The following is a 19,623-nucleotide window of genomic DNA, read 5'->3' as shown; positions in this document are numbered from 1 at the left end:
AAGGCATTCCACAACACAGGCACCACCAATGAAAAAGCCCGCTTCCATGCTACCACAGGCCAATAATCATCAGGCAATGGCAAAATTAAACAGGTTTCATATGCTGTCTGTAGGAAGATTCACCCCGCCCCCCAGGTAAGCTGGTTCAGAGTTATTTAGGGGTTTGTATGTAAGTAACTGAACCTACCACTACTGGTGTGTTGGTGGCTAGGGGATTTTTTTACATTTCCTGAACTTTCCAAAGTATGTCAAAGATATATTGTTTCACGTTCCTCTTTTCCTGAGCCCTGGTCAGGAGGGATAGCTCTGCTTCCCTTTGAAAGATAGAGTAGATTTACAGAGGTACCTCAGGTTACATATGCTTCAAGTTACATACACTTCAGGTTACAGACTCCGCTAACCCAGAAATAGTACCTCAGGTTAAGAACTTTGCTTCAGGATGAGAACAGAAATCGTGCTCCAGCAGCGTGGCAGCAGCAGAAGGTCCCATTAGCTAAAGGGGTGCTTCAGGTTAAGAACAGTTTCAGGTTAAGAACAGACCTCCGGAACGAATTAAGTACTTAACCCGAGGTACCACTGTATATACAAATGGACAGGTTGAGCAGGTATTGCGGACCTGCAGAATCAAGCACACCAGCAGTGCTTTCCAAAGAAACCCCCCTTCATTCCTCAGTTCAAAACAGTTCTGTGTATTACAAAATTCAAAATGAGATCTTGGGTCGTCAACTGCCAGGCTACTTGTCCACTTAGCACCAGTACTGTCTGCTCTGATTGGCAGTGGCTCTCCAAGGTGTCTGGTTGATGCCATTCATGCAGTTGTGACTCATGTGGTCTTGTGAGTCTGTTGTCCAGGATGGGGATGGGGCAGGGCAGCTGCAAGGTCTGGGATGTAGGGATGCACCAGTTTCCCTCCAAGTTTTGCAATGCAGTTCTCAAGACAAGTAATGGTGGTAAAAATCCATGTATCGGGGTAAAACGTGCATGTAATGAGTGAGAATGACATGCAAAATATTTTATACTCTGGGGAATTGCTTTGCAAAATGTGTATCGTAGGCAACATTGCATACAAATCTGTGTAAGGGAGAAATTTGCACCCGGATCCTGACGGATTTTTACGAGGGCTTTCAAACGATGATCGCAAAGTGACATGGAAGTGTGGAGGTCTACATTTAAGTCTGGAACAATAACAATGGATAGATTTGGCCACTCCCAGAGCCTCAGGTGGAAGTCCCACTTGGAAGCAATGTATATGCCCCCTTTATGCTAGAAACAAGTTTGTGAAGTTTTTGTGTTCTTAAGCACTTCTTCTTAGCAATTTATATAAGGCTTGGTTTCTCAGGCAAGCTTGGAGAAGCCCTTCCTGGCAGCTATTCCTAACATTCCTTGTGGGTGTCACGAGGAAATGGCTGAGCTGAGTGTGAGGAAGTGGGGAAGCTGTAGTTGCTGTCATGGATTTTCTTCTGCTTGGGTAAGCTTTCTCTGCCTCCAGTCCCTCATGTCTCACTAACAGGATGTGGCAAGGTTTTATTTAGGTCCAAGCTGGGCGCAGTCATTGGTGTATGTTTCCCCAGCACCTCTTCATAGGGATAGACAGTATTATTTCTGGTCTGTGTTGCTTTCACATGATTTCATGTCCAAGTCAGTTCCGGCCCATTTCCATGTTAATCTGTGATCCGGTGGAAACTTACACTCAGATCAGCCCATTAATTTGGGAGGATCAATTCACAGCAGAACACGCAAAGAAAACTACCTCTATATAATGCCACTATACACATCTATGATGTGACCGAATAATAATAATAATAATAATAATAATAATAATAATAATAATAATTTGTAACTTTTACCTTGCCCATCGGGTTGCCCCAGCCACTCTGTGCAGCTACCAACAGAATATAATCACTGGAGAATAAAAATATAAAGGTAAAGGAACCTTGGATGGTTAGGTCCAGTCAAAGGCGACTATGGGGTTGCGCCGCTCATCTCGCTTTCAGGCCAAGGCAGCCAGCATTTGTCCACATTCAGCTTTCTGGGTCATGTGGCCAGCATGACTAAACCACTTCTGGTGCAACTGGACAGCATGACAGAAACCAGAGAGCATGGAAACGCCATTTACCTTCCCACCACAGGTACCTATTTATCTACTGGCACTGGTGTGCTTTCAAACTGCTAGGTTGGCAGAAGCTGGGACAGAGCAACGGGAGCTCACTCTGTCATGGGGATTCAAACTGCCGACCTGGAGGATACAGCACTTGGAATACTGTGTACAGTTCTGGTTGCTTCACCTCTAAAAGGACACAGTAGACCTGGGAAAAATTGAGAAAAGGGCAAGCAAAATGTTCAGGCATATAGTAACACAGCCTAAATATTAAGAAAAGGACTAAAGAAAGACTATAATAGCTACCTATTCAGGTAGGGCGCCTGTGACAACGCATCGAAATAATATTGATTTGACCTTGAAAGAAAATTACAATCAAGCTTTCTTAGTTCAATGTTATCCCACTAGAGTGCATGAACCAGAAACCTCATAAAGCTTTCTGTCAGTTAGCGTGTCGCAAGTTCCTGTCAACTCCGGATCCTAGTAGAATATTCGCAAGTAGCTGAGTAGAAGCAGAAATATTGCTTGTTGTCGCTCTTGTGAGGCCTCAGCCCCACCCCAATTTTGACTTCCTGGGGGCCTCCACAGGGTTTAATCCAGCCCTGTGTCTACCGCACACTGAAGAGGCAACCCACTTTTCAGTTTGAAATTTTAAGCTGAGTCTGAAAAATGGCTTGCCTCTTCCACTGCCTAAACTGTCACAGCAGACATGCTAAAGAAAATCCTAGCTGGGTGCAAACCTTGGCATCGGTAGCATGCCAATTGGTTGTATCACAGCTGCAAAGGGCAAATTCAGCAGTTTCATTTCAGTGTTGCAGCTGTTCTAAGCATCCTCCCACATGGTGGCTGTAAGGCGAGAAGATATGGTAGCCCACAGATCTTTTTATGCTAAAGACGGTTCTCGGAAGCACTTCGGTACAAACTGTCTACTGGTATAATACATATATTAGCAGGAAGTGAATGCGACTGGGGATGACAGCACTTTGGGTATAAATGTGGGTGACACTGCAATTGTTTACACTCAAAACCTGCAGGCATGAGAAGTGGCATAAATTTAGAAATCCAAATGAACCCTTAGCAAGATCCCTCATTAAATGCAAACTGGTCTAGTCATTTTGAGAACCACAGCTTATTTTTAGGGAAAACGTCCATTTGGAGGCAGAAGGGAAGCGGGGGCGGTCTGGAAGCCTGATGACACCTTATGACATCACTCTCTTCCTCAAGGCTGCTGATTGGTCCTTTTGTAGCTGAAGCAGAGTTTAAATTTGTGCACCGTCATAGAAGATGTCAAAAACTGGTGTTCAAGAATTGGATCCCAAACTGATGTGCTTTGGGGAGCAAATTTTGAAAAAGGAAACCCTGGAGCAACCTCATTGAGACAGACACAAAGGTAAAATCTTAAATTATTTTCCTTGTTCTGATGCTGTTAAGAGTTAAAGCCAGCACAGGGGGCAGCTGCTGGAACTGTATTAATGAGAAGTCTTAAAGATGTGGGAGATTAATGAAGAAGCATTAATGAATTATGAAGAAGGAAAATGCTAAGTCCCTGTTCTCATTATCTGATGTTTGTGAGTTTTATGCAAAAAGGGTCTTTAAATCATTTTGATACTCATTGAACAATGGAAATGAGTGTTTTATAAAATGCAAATTTGGATGCATGTGGAGACAAAACAATAAATTGGGAGAATCTTGCCTACAAACTTTGCCTCCAAAATACAAGTTCTGTGTGTCTTGCTGTTAACCAGAAGGTTGGTGGTTCAACCCTGCCCAAGGATAGCTATGAGCAGGATCCCTGCACTGGACTAGATGACCCTTGGTGTTTCTTCCAATGCTACTATTCTGTAATTCTGTAATATTAACGCCATGTTTGCTAATAATACGTACCTGGTTTCCATTATTTATTGTTGAAATATGTGTGGCCCCCCTGGTTGAACAGGGCTTAGGGCTGATTTTTATGCATCATCTCTTGATATCTCATCACTTCTTATCTAATCATTTCATGAATCTCAGCATGGTGTCACCATTCCAAAGGATTGTGCTTCCATGTTTATCAGGCGATACAAAAGTTCCAGCTGTAGTGATGATGATGAATCTGTGATAGGAGATCCATATGCTACATACGCACCAAGAAGGAAAGGGCCAGCTACAAACCACAGTGCAAGGGTGCATGTACACTTATCGCTAACAGTAGTGACTGGTGCCCATCAGGACCAGTAAGGCAAAAGGCAGGAAGACCAACAGTAGGTGGAGTCAGAGCCAATAATAGACAGTCACCCCCAACTTGTTTAAAAAATTGGGGAAGTACCCCTTCTCCTAACAGACCACCATCCACGGATCATTAGTCCCAATGTGTTTTGAGAATACTGTGCGCAGGTGATCACTTATCTGGAGCTGCTGCAATCATTTCCTCAATGTTGTTGTCTTGGAGGTAGCATCTATATCTAACTGTACATAGGTGTTGTGTGTGGTTGTGTGAAAAGGAATGACCGGGGGTGGGGTGGGGGGGCGGATGGTTTACTTTACCAATTGCATTTGCTCCCTTTATTTCATACAACTCAATCATGAAATTTACTAAGTCAAGTTGTAAGCGACTTAGGATCATTCTTGTCCGTTTCTTTTGGCGGGGGGAAGCTTAGCACTTAAAAATAAAGAAGGCACATTATTTATTTATTTCATTTATGTACAGTGGTACCTCGGGTTACACACGCTTCAGGTTACATACGCTTCAGATTACAGACTCCGCTAACCCAGAAATAGTACCTCAGGTTAAGAACTTTGCTTCAGGATGAGAACAGAAATCGTGCACCTGCGACGCGGTAGCAGGAAGCCCCATTAGCTAAAGTGGTGCTTCAGGTTAATAACAGTTTCAGGTTAAGAACGGACATCCGGGACGAATTAAGTACTTAACCCGAGGTACCACTGTACTTCCTTTTCTACAAGTCACTCAGACATGGTTCTCCCTCTCTGCAATTAATCCCCAAAACACCCTGCCTTAGCAACTCTTATCTTTGGACGTAGACTTGGGCTCCACACTGCATCGCAGAGAACTAGCATCCTTCCGACTGACCACAGCACAATTAGCAATAGCTCAGCAGCAAAAGACTGAAATACCCCGGAACATATGGGGAAATGATACCTGGGATCCAGCAATGTCTGAGTGCCTTACCAAAGACAGGAGGGCAATTAAAGGCATAACAAATAGGGACACCTTCCAAGAGACGTGGAACCCCTTTCTTTAATTATGTTAAGGACCCAAATGTGGACCTTCTTATGCCAGCTGCTCAATATTCTGAGTGGAGAAGTTATGTTAAGTAATATGTTTGAAGATTGAATGTGTAAGTTTGTGTCTAAAGTCAATGGATAGGGCAAACATCATTAGAGGCACTGCTGGACAAGTGTTTAATGGTGCTTAATGGTTCTTTTATTGGTTTAAAAACCAATAAAAATTTGTTTTTTAAAAAGAAATCAGTCCCCACCACCCTGTGAGGTAGGTCAGGCTTAGAGGCAATGACTGGCCGAATGCCACCCAGTGAGCAAATGTGAATCCTGGTATCCCAGGCCCAAGTCCAATACTCTAACCATTACAGCACACTAATTCTTATGAGTGCTTATGTGGATGTGTGAGATATACCCTAGTTTCTTTCACGTAGTTAGGAATTTATTTATTAAACAATCCTTTAAATACTATTTCCGTAGTTTTTAGGGGCGGGGTGTAGTGAGTCACCTATGAGTCATACCAAAATGCAGGTGTTGGGTCCCGATTCTCTGTTTCCCTCTCAGCCTTTTCAGGAGTACCGTTTGAAGTGTTATGAAAGCACGGTGGGACACAAAGCAATGATGGCTCTATATGTTTTATTTATTCAGCAGAATTTGTATGCTGCTTCATTGCAAAATCCCCAAAGCTGTTTACAATAAAACATACTTCTCAGAAAGGCAGTCAGCATTCTGTGCACAGTCACTAGCTTACGTGCAGGAGGACGCATTTTGCAAACAAAGTTCCAGGCATGCCCTCTCTATCAAAACACGGTTTTGTTTGTCCACGTGGTGTGCTTTAAAGTGCAGACCACAGCCAGCCCAATACATTTTGGCACCTGAGGCCAACTGCAAAACAACACCCCCTTCCCTACCGCTACCAGAGAAGAAGGGGTGAGTGAAGATCTACATCAAGAATGGGGGTTGGGGGAGATAAGGATCTACATCAGGATATGCTGACCCTGTGGATCCTGCCACCTGAGGTCGTCGCCTCATTTTGCCTCACGAGTGGGCCGGCCCCGGTGCAGCCTGTGTGCTCAAAACACATGAAGTAATAATTGCCTGGAAAAATAAAGTGTACGTGCAAATTTGGTTTTCCACTATCGTTGCATAGTTGCACATCATACATAGCTTTAGCAAGCAAAACTGATTTGTTGCTCTAAGCTGGCATGAAATTGGCAGCTGGCTGCATGTGGGCTGAATCCACTTGCTAGCAACATGCAGTGGGCCATTCTGCCCTGCAAAAAGAAATGACTAGCCTTAGCAAGCCTGGTCTAGGTCTTTCTGCATAAACCAGCCAGGTGTGTACTTTGGCACCACATGGTGAAAAGGAGCAGTGATGAGGGACTCTTTACCATCTCTGACCTAAAAATGGCCAATGCATTTGTTGCTCATTCTCTATTTTTACACTGTTTTTGATGTTGTTACAGAAACTAAAATGAATACGAAGAGGACGTCACTCTTGTTTATCTCCCTGTGGGCTCTATCCTGTGCTCGTCCTGTAAGTATTTTTTTTAAAAATGCATTGCAACCCTGACATTTTAAACATGTTTGGTTTTAAGTATGTCCTCAGCTCACCCGCTGAAATCAGTAGGATATAAAACATGTAACTTCAACTGGCTTGTGTCCTTTGTGCTGACTTTCTTCTGAATAATTTCTCTAACAGCTACAGCATTCATTCATTCATTCATTCATTCATTCATTCATTCATTCATTCATGTTTTTCTTCTTTTAATATATCCAGGTATCCAGACACCTAGGTGCACATCACAGGAGCTCTGAGGAACATTGGGTAAGCAGGTCATTGTGCTTCCTCTTTCATCAAATGATGAATTCTGCTACAAAATTATTTTAGAAGTCAGAAACAGGAAAGAACTCTCCCTAGTACCACTTGAGATCATCAAGTTACATTGAGTGCAACACAACCAACCAAAAAACCAATTCCCTCAGATTTTAAGTTGTGCTTTGGATGAAATCACCTGGCCATCTGCTACACTAGAATTATTTAGTCAGCATTTCTTGCCCTCCTCTTTTTTATATATATAATTATTTTATTAAGTTTTCACAATAGAAAAACATTCAAGAAAATATACCAAGACAAAGAAAATACAAAATCACAAAAAACAATACAATACAAAAATACAAACATTGAACACATCAAAAGAAAAAAAAGATAAAAGCACATATAATAACAAAAAACAAAAATTCCCTCTTTCTTAATTTCTCATCTTCAATTAACTTATTTTCCCGACTTCCTCACGTCTCCCGTTCTTGTATCCCTTTTAAAAATTAATTCAGCAAATTCATATCCTATTGATTTATCTGTTATTAACCCCATCTTACATTTTACTTTGTTGCTAAAGCCCCTGCAATTCATTTCAATGTCCTCAACATTCAAAAATTTTACAATATTTCTGCAAAAGCTTTAAGTTTGTATTGTTTAACTCCGACCTGGATACCCTGAATCAAATGGTCCCTTCTGATCATGTTTAGCAAAACTTCCAGGACTGAAATAAAAAGCAATGGGGAAATTGGGCAACCTTGTCGTGTCCCTTTCTCTATTCTGAACTCTTCTGTAACCATATTGTTTACTATCAATTTGGCTTTTTGTTCAGAGTATATCGCACCTATACCATTTTCAAAATTCTGTCCAACCCCCATCCCCTGAAGATTTTTCTTCATAAAACTCCAAGAGATATTGTCAAAGGCTTTCTCCGCATCCACAAAAATTAAAACTGCTTTTGTGTTAATGTTCACCTGCAGCTTCTCTAGAATATTAATAATATTCCTCGTGTAGTCCGATAAGTGTCTTCCAGGAAGAAAGCCAGCCTGGTCTTTATGTATCACTTCTGCCAAAACTTTTTTCAATCTTCTGGCCAAAATATCTGCAAAAATTTTGTAATCCACATTAAGTAGGGATATGGGGCGATAGTTCTTAAGTTGTGTCTTTTCAGACTCAGTTTTCGGTATAAGTGTGATGTACGCTTCTTTCCACGTCTCAGGTGCCTTTTTCCCTTCCATGATTTCATTACAAACCTCCTTCAAAGGTTGAATTAAATAGTCTTTCAAAGTTTTATAATACTTGGAGGTTAGTCCATCAGGTTAGTCCCAGATTTGCCCAGTTGCATATTTTGAATCGCGCCTTCTACCTCTTGTTCAGATATTTCAAAGTTCAATAAAGCTTTGTTTTCTTGAGAATTTTTTTGTAATCCATTGGTGATCATAAATTGATCAATTTTCGATTCCATCTGCGGCCCTTGTGTATATAGTTTTTTAAAATATTTCTGGAAGCAGCTTCTAATCTCCTGTGGTTTCTGAATGTTCTTTCCATCCACTTTGAGATTAGTGACAGTATTTAATTTTTGTCTCTTCTTCAACTGCCATGCTAGCAGCTTTCCACATTTATTAGCTGATTCGAAGGTTTTTTGTCTCATCTGTTTAACTTTCCATTCAATGTCCTGATTTATCAATTTCATAAATTGTACTTGGTGTAACTTAATTTCTCTCAAGATCTCTTGGGATTTTGGTTTGACTCTAAGTTTTTTCTCCCCTTCTCTTATTTTCTCCAAGATCTTCTCCTTTTTCTCATTTTGGGTTTTCCTTTTTATTGAATTTTGTTGTATCAAAAACCCTCTCATCACAGCTTTGCTTGCGTCCCAGATTATTCTTTTTTCCACTGTAGTCTTCAAGTTTATCTCAAAATAGTCTTTTATAGTTTTTTGGGCCTTCTTGATAACTTCTGAGTCTCTGAACAAGGCGTCGTTCATCCTCCATCTGAAGGAGCCATTCAGTATTGATTTCATTTCCATCTTCACAGGGTTGTGGTCGGAGCAGATTTTTGGGCAGATTTCTTGCCCTCCTCTTTGGTTTTCCCAAATGTTGCCTTTTGTTGTCTGTCACACAGCCCACTGATAACCACTGAGGCAAGCTGGAACTCAGCGCTTGATAAAAGCAAGTCTTCCTTTGCTACCAGTTGCTGGGGAGCAGCTTTCACTTAGGTCTTCTGAGGCAAAGGCTCAATACATTCTGCTGCCTGAGGCAGATAAGCAAATAGTGGTTCCTCCCAAAGTACCCAAGGACATCCAAGTTATTCTGGTACCTGAGGCAGAAAATCCCAGGAGTTGCCCCACTTTACCTAATGCCCAGCAAAGGAATAGGTCACACAAACAAACAAAATTTGTTAGAAATACACCTGTGCACATGTGCCCCTCCAAATGCTGTTGGCCTTCAACTTTCATTAGCCTAGCCACCATGGCCAATGATTAGGGATGATGTGAGTTGTAGGATGAAACAGCTGGAGCGTTAGGGGTGGCTGATATAGTCCTATGTGATAAGAACCACACTATTTTTGACATTTACTATAATACAAATGCATAAGAACAGAAGCAACAACAAAACTGCAACAAGGCATTCCTTAATGTCCATCTTTTGTACAGGCTACAGCAATTGAAGGAAGCTTGAATGAGGTAGCTGATTCCACAGATGTTAGTGATGAAGAGAGCAGGCTAAGCACAAGCATGGAAAACAGAAGGAAAGATGTCAGTGAACGTGTGAGCACTAGCCATGAGAGCAGTGAAGGCAAGAACTTCATCAGGAAAGTTTCCAGTGGAAGCCTGGAGAGCTCCTCAGAAGATGACCATGAATGGATCACTCGGGACAATGATGACGGCAATTATTTCAGAGTCCACCACCAGACAGTTCAGAGGAAATGGGCAGATGACAACCATGACCATGGGGACAGTTCTGATGATCAATCTGCTGATGGAACATCTCTGGTAGGTATTCAAAAGGTTACCGTATAAACCTTTGAATTGAAGTGGCCAGAATTATTTCCCCATCATAAGCAGCTAAAAGTTTAGTCACCTCAATTCAGTAATATGAATGTTCATAAAGTCATCACAGATCATTCACTGTAGTTTTGAAAGGATCTCCGTTCTTGCATTATTCTTGTGGTCTATGCTGCTCTGAATTCCACTCCTTCTGAATGTTGGATTAAAAGGAGACCTCTTCATGTACTATTTGCATGAAGGGCAGCCCTACATACAACAAGGGGTGGGGTTGTGCTGTTAGCCCCACCCCTGGACCAGCACTGTACCCCATTCTTCCACAATCCTTTCCTATACAATGTACCAACATTTCTGTCTTCCTTTTTGATGGAGTTCTTTTTGGTGAATTGGTGCTGCCTATGTGGTACAGCAAGGTGATGTTCCCACTGCAACCCACTCTCTTCCTGCTCCCAGATCCTCTGCTGTCCCTTGAAGCTTAGGCTTCAGCACTTAACTCCAAACTCCCTTGCCTGCATATAATGTTTGATCACAGCTCCCGCTTCACTGATTCACTCCCCGGTGATGTTCCTGCCTCATTTTTCCTCTTTAGCTTCTTACGCCTTACCTTTCTTTTTCTCCTACCCTTTCTTTCTCCCCTCCCCTCCCCTCCCCTACATACTGACAGCTACTTTCCCCACCCAGCCTTGACCTCTATCTGGCTGAGTCACAGCAGCACACTTAGACAGAAAGCAGCATGGCAATGGTGTGGTTGGCATGGTGAAAACACGCCAGCAGGAACGCCAGATTGACTGCTCTGCTGTATTTGCACTGCGCCAACCTTGCAACTGCCATCTCCTGCCCATTCCTGGTATACTGCAGCAACTCACCTGGATGGAGGTCAGCTGAGCTGCACAGTCTTACCCTGCTCCCAATTTCACTGCCTGAAAGTATAGAGTTGAGAATTTTAGGAGGCTATTTTCACTCAGTTGTAACATTTTGATAGATACAGCAGCAAAACGCTATGTTGTGGTGCAGAATGAGAAATGCATCCAGAAGACAAAATGTATTGAGGAGTTAGGGGTCTGACATGGAGCCCTTCCCACCTCTGTTCCTTCCTCCTCCATCTCTCTTGTTGAGTTTTTTTGATGGAATGTATTTTGGCTTCTCATCGTTATTTTGTGATATGAATGTTTTGAGAACATTGGGAGGAGGTGAAGCGCTACCCCCCCCCCCGCGCCAGCTACCTTATCAGTTTGGAAGGATAGTACTTGGTGCCTTCTCTCATGTTCAACATGTTTTGAGAAAGTGAGGTCTTGAGAGCGGGTGGCGAATGGAGGATCTGCATGTAGCCAGTCTTGAAAACTACACAGGTTGTCTATAAAATCTGGCGGTTTGGGCAGAGTTTCTCTGAAGCATGTGCATAGACTGATCGGCCGCAGGGCTGTGCAAACTGAGGCTGGGGGAATCACTTCTCCGGTTCTTGAGGTCTTCCAAGTGGCAAATTGAAGTGCTTGCTTGGTATGAATAGATTGCTTGCTGTTTTAGAATAAAACCTTTAATCTTCTCTCTCGCTTGTGTATTTTGTATAATAATAATAATAATAATAATAATAATAATAATTATACCCCACCCATCTGGCTGTGTTTCCCCAGCCACTCTGGGCAGCTTCCAACAGAATAGTAAAATAAAATAATCTATTAAACATTAAAAGCTTCCCTAAACAAGGCTGCCTTCAGATGTCTTGCTTCTGAATCTCATTGTAAAAGAACCACCTTGCTTTTGGCACAATAGCTGCTTGTTGGGGTAGAAGCAAGAGTGCCACTTGGCCTATGAAACTCTAAAAACAACGTGAAATAATAAAGTTTTGTCCCCCTTCCCATTTGTTGTCTTTTATAGGAGGATCAAAATGAGGTTCACAAAGACCACAGCGATATCAGAAAATCCAAAGAACAGTTTGATGTTGAAAACGATGGCATGCTTTATTCCCCTGATCAAGTCTTGTATACTTTCATGGGGAAAGGAGGAAGTGATCTGACCAATGATGAGGGTCCCAGTGGTGATGATGGACATAATGAGGAAGGCACTCATGGGCAGACTGTCACTCCAAACAAAGGAAATGATCAGCAAATGTGGGTGACCAACGGGGAGCAAGATGGTGACAATGCTATCGGCCAACGCCATGATGGCAGCAGTAGCAGCAGCAGCAGCAGCAGTAGCGAGAGCAGAGACCTTGAAAAAGAGAATAACCACATTACTGATTACAGCAAAAATCAAGCAAGTGATAGTTACAGCAGCAGCCAAGAGGATAGGTATGATTTTGATGACAAAGAAATGCAAGGTGATGACCCAAACATCTTTGAGAGCCATGACAGTGATTCTCACATGCTTCACGGAGATGTTCATTCAAAAGAAAGCAGCCAGGAAAGCAGCAGAGAAAACGGGCAGAGAAAAGCCAAACATCACAGCAAATCAGTGGAACAGTTTGCCAGGAAAGTATACCATTATGTTGATGCTGATTCAGATGAAGATCACAGCCCCGAAGAGGAAAAGTCCCTGCAGGAGGAGGATGCTGATTCCAAAGAAGAAAGCCAGTCTGTAGAAGACATTAGTCAATCAACAGAAAATGTTCCCAGTAGATCCAGAGAGCATGCAACCAGTCATTCCAGAGAGGCTGTAAAGCCTTCATCCAGAGGGCACAGCCACAGTCAGTCCAAAGAGACCTTTGACAGCCGGTCCAGGGAAGATGTGCACAGCCGATCCAGGGAAGATGTGCACAGCCACTCCAGGGAAGATGCGCACAGCCGCTCCAGGGAAGATGCGCACAGTCAATCCAGGGAAGATGCACGCAGCCGCTCCAGGGAAGATGTGCACAGCCGATCCAGTGAAGCCAAGCATAGCCACTCCAGGGAAGATGTGCACAGCCACTCCAGGGAAGCCGAGCACAGTCACTCCAGAGAAGATTCTCACAGTCAATCCAGGGAAGATGCACACGGCCGCTCCAGGGAAGTCAGGCACAGCCAGTCCAGGGAAGATGTGCACAGTCAATCTAGGGAAGATGCACCCAGCCGCTCAAGGGAAGATGTGCACAGCCAGTCCAGGGAAGATGCAGATAGCCAGTCCAGAGAACTCAGGGCTAGTCAGTCTAGAGAGGATGAGAACAGTCAGTCTAGAGAGGATGACAACACTGCATCTGCAGAAGACGTAAAGAGTGAATCCACTGAAGACAGCAGGGACTCCTATGAGAAGACTTTGAAAAAATCTGTAGAGATAAGCGACAGATCAGATGAAGCCAGTGTTAGCAGATCTAAAGAGCAGGAGAGTGACTCTACTGAAGAAGTAGGAAAAGTGCCACCGAGGGGCAGTGAATCCAGGGAGTTTAAGAGACAACACAGCAGATCAGGTGAGAAGAGCACATCTACAAAAGAGAGTGAAGAATCATCCGAGGACACAGATGAATCCAGCCAGGGTGACAGCAGGTTGTCTCAAAGTGCGTCGTCTGAGAGCAGCAAAGATTCCCAAGACAGTGCCAGCAGTGAAGACAGCGATTCGAATGCTCTCCAGTCCGAAGAATGGCAAGGCCAGCAGAGCAGATCAACAGAAAGCAGTGAATCCAAAGGCGAGGAGAACAGTCGTTCTATAGAAGGGGAATCCAGCCAATCCAGAGAGGACACAAAGAGCAATTCTGAAAGTACAGAAGACGACAGCTGGTCAAGGAGCATGGAGCTAGAAAGCCGAAAGTTAATGCTTGACATTTATCATAATAAGCCTTTTAGCGATTATGATGATAACGATTGCCAGGATGGGTATTAAAGCATTAAAAACAAACCCAACACTACGTAATATTTCGAGGTCAAGATGTGATCTCATCTTTTAATTTATTTTATCATTTTTTAGCAATGTGAATATTGATAACAGGAAATTAGAGTCACCGCTGAATTTCAGTTAAAGTGAAATTCGAGATGGATCCTATCTGTGGAGTAAGATTAGCAGAACAAACCATGTGAGGTTTGACACATTACCAAGTTAACACAGAATTCTAACTAAAGCACAAGTCAAAGCAAATGTTGAGGTTCCTCCTCAGGTAAAACACCTGAGTAATTCCTTCGGATCTTGAAATATGGGTTCCCTCAACAAAATTTAAAATTCGGCTTTGTAATTCGGAATTTATGTGATGTAATTTGATTTGATGTGATTGGCCGGTTAATAAAAATTATTTTAAAAAAAAGTAATTCTGAGGGAGACTAAAATATTTCAACAACACCTCAGAACAGTGGAAGCCACCAGGAATTTTGCCTGAGACAGGGCAGGTCCAGGGCAGAAGTGGGGACAGCCGAATAGGCTTGCCTCAGGCCTCCAGTGACCAGCTGCATTGTTGTTTGAGTTTATAACTTTATTCTAACAAGACTGAGGTTCCAGGCCTCAGACGAGCTCTGCACTGGCCTGCCACACAGGTTGGGAATCTGGGGCTGCCCCCGTGTTGCTCTCCTACAACTCCCATAATCCCATTTGCCATTCCGACTGGGACTGATGGGAGTTCAACAACATTTAAAACCCCTATCTGTTTCTGCCACTACCACTGAATTTGGGGGGGGGGCTGTTGTGTATGTGTCTTGCAAGGTAAAGGTTAAGTCCAGTCAAAGGTGACTATGGGGTGTGGCACTCATCTTGTTTCAGGCCGAGGGAGCCGGCATTTTTCCACAGACAGCTTTCTGGGTCATGTGGCCAGCATGACTAAGCCGCTACTGGTGCATGGAGGACCGTGACGAGTGCCAGAGCGCACGGAAATGCTGTTTACCTTCCCACCACAGCAGTACCTATTTATCTACTTGCACTGGTATGCTTTAAAACTGCTAGTTTGGCAGAAGCTGGGACAGAGCAACGGGAGCTCACCCCGTTGCGCAGATTCGAACTGCCGACCTTCTGATTGGCAAGCCCAAGAGGCTCAGTGGTTTAGACCACAGCATAGCCTTATTGGAAACAGTAATCCACAGAATTAGAAAAATAAAAGTCCCGGGACAGGTTGTCATTGTAGCAGCTGATGCCTGTTCCATTCAAAAGAAGGCCTTTCAGTAAAGTACTTGGGGAACCACCTGCACTATGAACTTCACCTACATTTTAAGAGCCCCTACATCGTGTCCCTTCCATTCATTACTTTAGCCCCTGCCCCACAGCAGTGAAATCCCCTGCTTGTCTGCATGCTGCTTGGGCCTTGTTACTGGCATCAATTGGCCAGTTCCTGTGACGTCACTGAAGAGACAACAAGGAATATACTTCATTCTCTCCATTCTTGGGCATTTATTTTTTGCTGTTTGGAGAGTGGAGTTTATTTTTCTTTTCTTTTTTGAGGGTGGGTCCTCCTCTGCCTTATAGCATGATTGCTCCTTCCACTATTTAAATGTGGTGAATGCATGCATGACTGTTTATTTCCTTGATGCCAATGCAGCCTCATTTTTAAAGAGGACAAAGAGGGAGCTGGTCTTTCTACGCAGCAAAGTTGCTCACATACAAAAAGGCTTCACACACACCCATCCCTAACTTTCATTTGAATAACTGAAGCACCCCAAATACAAGACTGGTTCTTGAGGGATGAGAGATCTAAAGGAGGACCTATTTTCCATTGTTTGTACAAAAGAAAAAGATCACAGCCATGCGCAGCCTAGGGCAAACACTGATTCCAAATATATAGTAGCCAGCTCCAGTACGCACCTGTGTGGTAATGAAAAGACGTCTGTTAACTGTAGCAACTGCACAGATAGAAAGCAAAGCAGATATTTGCCACCTGCCTGTGCACATAAGCTGTTCACACAGCCTCGGAGGTATAATTAATACAGGATGTATGTAATATTTTGTAATAAATGTATAGCTGTATTGGGAAAATGTTGTGGGCTATTTTCTAATCCCTTTTTTATACAAGTGGTCCTAAGTTAAAAAAACAACAACACAACTCTGTATTTACTAATAAAGAACTTTAAAATGTAAAAGAAAAATTAGTTATACCTGGTTTAATACATCTCTGCTGAATGGTTTTGTTATGTTGCCTGTTGGGTGCAGGTGTCAGAGAACAGAAGCAGGAGTGTGACAAGTTTGTAGGTGGAGATAAAAGACAACAAACAACACACACCCCTCCCACCAAACAACCTCCCCAAAAGCTAAACCCTCTCAATATAAACATACAATATTTGGGGCCAGCAGGCATTGATGGGCACCAAGGGGGTACCTGAGAGCAGCATGATGCCCAGTATATGCAATCCAGCCATATACCTGCTTCTTCTGAATCTCCAAATTTTGTTGAGCTTGCAAACGGGGGTTGGATTGGGGAATATGTCAAACCTTTTGCTTATGTTACCAGCCCCCAAAACTCGTATCTGGGCCTGAACCCAATGAACTTTGCCAGCATGTCTATTGGTGTCGCCAGACAACCGCTGGACTTAGAACCACTGCTTAGAGTATCACCTTCTGTACAATAGCAATAAGCAGGCCAGCTGCTCCCTCTTCTGGTGAGCCAACCCACAGGTGGACAGAGCTGCCTGGGTCTTGTTGACAAAAGTCCCCAGTTTAGCACCCCCGTTCCTTTACACTTTCCCAGTTTAACTTGATGTTCCTCAGCTACGGTTCCCAGAGTGGTTTAACAGTCCATCCTGCTTCCAAGGGAACTCTGGAAATTGTAGGTCTTTGAGGGGATTGTTGTTGTTGTTTAGTTGTTTTGTCATGTCCGACTCCTCGTGACCCCATGGACCAGAGGACGCCAGGCACTCCTGTCTTCCACTGCCTCCCGCAGTTTGGTCAAACTCATGCTGGTAGCTTCGAGAACACTGTCTAACCATCTCATCCTCTGTCATCCCCTTCACCTTGTTTGAGGGGATTAGGGGTTTCCAAACAACTCCTAGCACAATAGGTGTCTGCAGCACATTTCACCAGCAGCCAACTCTATAGGCAGGGCTGTCTTAAGCATATGTGGCATCGGGGTGCAAAGATCCGCCCGACGCCCCCCCCCCCACATTGCCCAGTCCCAGGCGTGTAGGATGGCAGAGCTGGCCACCAGTCTCAGTGACTCGCTAGCTCAGTCGCCCCCGAACTCATGGCGCAGAGCCGCCTGCAGCAGAAGAGCCCTCTGTGGCGCTCCGACTGATGGGCGGGCTCTTCCCTGGACTCAACTCTCGGGCCCCGGACTCTCGGCCTGGCACCCCTGAGAGCCCGGCGCCCAAGTGCCCCGCACCTCTAGTGCCTCTGGGTAAGACGGCCCCTGTCTATAGGTCTGAAGTGTCTTCAGCCCCTTCAATGTCTGCTGGGAGGGGGAAAGAGAGGAGGAGCCACTAGCCATTGAAGCTGCGCCTTACTGGGCCCTGGGCTCAACTTCCTTTGTGGAAGAAGGGGCAGGATGGCTCAGCACGAACGGCCTCTTGAGTACCAAATATAATCTTAACTCTCAGGTGCTTCTGAGGCCACGTAACAATGCAGGGCCCCCACAGCACATGTGCCAAAAAAGCACCCCTACAGATCTCTCTTCCCAAAAGGTGGCAAATGGTAAGCTCCTCACACGCCAATTGAAAACACACTCCTACCCTTGCAGGAATGGCTCTTCCCATCTCTCCTCAGCCTGTCCACACCACTGTTGTCCTCTACATGTTTGTTGGGCTACAATTCCCACCATCCCTGACCATTGGCCATGCTGGCTGGGGCTGATGGGAAATGTAGTCCAACATCTGTTCGTGGCAACCGCTGTCCTAGAAACTGCTGCGAGAATAAACTGTGATGCTTTTTAATGGCCAGCAAGTGGCACTGCTGCTTAAAGTCAAAAGAATCATGCCTGTTGCTTTCAGTTCAAATTGAAGATCTGCTGTGCAAACCTTCCATATAAGTTTGTCAAAAGAAGCAATGTTTTCAGAGAGAAAAGCTGGAATGGGGTGAGGGAAGGGCAGTTTTCCAGAACTGAGTCCTGATGGAAATTTGTAGAAAGCACTTCTACAATAATCTACACGGAGCTTAGTTGTGTGAGGGGGTAAAAAATATTATTTATGTATTCTAGAAGGAAGACTTAGGAGTCAGGAGTAGGATGAATTAAGGAACTTGCAACAGATCTACAATATTCTCACAGTTTTTAGGTATAAAGATGATGCTTCAGGATAGACAACTAACTGAACCTTGAGTAGGCTAGGATAGTAGAGATCTCAGCTACTTCTATTTTATTCTTTATGGGCATCCTGTTACTGAGTCTCAGAGCTCTTTCCCCCTGCCAGCCAACACACCTGATTGCCCCTTACCTGGGTTCTCAAAGTCTCTGATGATTATGGTGCTTCTGTCTCCTTTTCTCACTTCCTGTTGGCCCCACCTGTTGCCACCAGGAACTGTAGAATGCTGGGTCCTGTGGTTGGAAGAGCGTGCCACGCACATGTCTCTCCCTTTTAATTCACTAATTAATGGAACAATGAAAATATCTAAAAAACCAGTTCCGATACAGGTGCAGACTGGGAAACATCTCTGCTTAAAAGACTTGTTGAAAAGGGAAGATCTTCAGCAAGCACTGAACAGACAATGAAGACAGCTCCCTTCTCATACTTAATGGGAAGGAATGCCCAAGGGTAATTCAGTTACACCACAGAGCCTAGGACTTGCTGATCAGAAGGTCGGTGGTTCGAATTCCCGTGACAGGGTGAGCTCCCGTTGCTCAGTCCCTGCTCCTGCCCACCTAGCAGTTCGAAAGCACATCAAAGTGCAAGTAGATAAATAGCAAGAAGGTAAACGGCATTTCTGTGTGCTGCTCTGGTTCGCCAGAAGCGGCTTAGTCATGGTCACCACATGACCTGTACACTGGCTCTCTCAGCCAGTAAAGCGAGATGAGCGTCGCAACCCCAGAGTCGGCCACGACTGGACCTAATGGTCAGGGGTCCCTTTACCTTTACTTAGGGATGGTTAGGATTGCTGCCTTAGTCTCATTCCCCCTCCCCTCATATGTTACCATCCATATTTGAGCTCCAGCGGGTGTCTGGAGTTAACACAAGCCCTTTGCACTCCCAAGGCTTTTGAGAAGCTAACTTTAAGGTATCACATTATTTTTTGGGTGTGATGGTGGTGGCGTCAGGGTGAAAGTAGTAGTAGTAGTAGTAGTAGTAGTAGTAGTAGTAATAGTAGTAGTAGTAGTAGTAGTAGTAATAATAATAATAATAATAATAATAATAATAATAATAATAATACAGTGGATGCTTGGGTTGCGAATGTGATCTGTGCAGGATGCACGTTCGCAACCCACAGTGGCGTGTCTGCACGTGCACGGGTTGCGATTCATCACTTCTGTGCATGCGCAAAGCGTGATTTAGTGCTTCTGCGTGTGTGCGACCGCCAAACCCCCAAAAGTAACCTGTTCCGGTACTTCCGGGTTTCGGCGGGTGCGTAACCCAAAAAAACGCACTCTGAAGTGGCTGTAACCCAAGGTAAGACTATAATAATAATAATTTATTATTTATACCCTGTCCATCTGGCTGGGTTTCTGCAGCCACTCTGGGCGGGTGA

The 19,623-nt window shown here is 44.0% G+C and overlaps 1 protein-coding gene across 1 annotated transcript; it reads left to right on the top strand.

Moving 5' to 3' along the window:
• The first annotated feature begins 1,417 nt into the window (after positions 1 to 1,417).
• On the top strand, positions 1,418 to 15,267 carry LOC308594969 (uncharacterized protein). Its single transcript, XM_081208538.1, has 6 exons — positions 1,418 to 1,468; positions 3,323 to 3,488; positions 6,781 to 6,851; positions 7,095 to 7,142; positions 9,787 to 10,125; positions 12,013 to 15,267. The coding sequence occupies exons 3-6, from the start codon at positions 6,789 to 6,791 to the stop codon at positions 13,924 to 13,926; spliced, it is 2,364 nt and encodes a 787-aa protein (XP_081064664.1). The 5' UTR covers positions 1,418 to 1,468; positions 3,323 to 3,488; positions 6,781 to 6,788; the 3' UTR covers positions 13,927 to 15,267.
• The last annotated feature ends 4,356 nt before the right edge of the window (positions 15,268 to 19,623 follow it).

This window comes from Podarcis bocagei (assembly GCF_964188305.1).
Source record: "Podarcis bocagei genome assembly, chromosome: 9".
Taxonomy (NCBI): Eukaryota; Metazoa; Chordata; class Lepidosauria; order Squamata; family Lacertidae; genus Podarcis; species Podarcis bocagei.
Note: the sequence above shows the minus strand (reverse complement) of the source record. Positions and strands in the feature narration are given on the sequence as shown.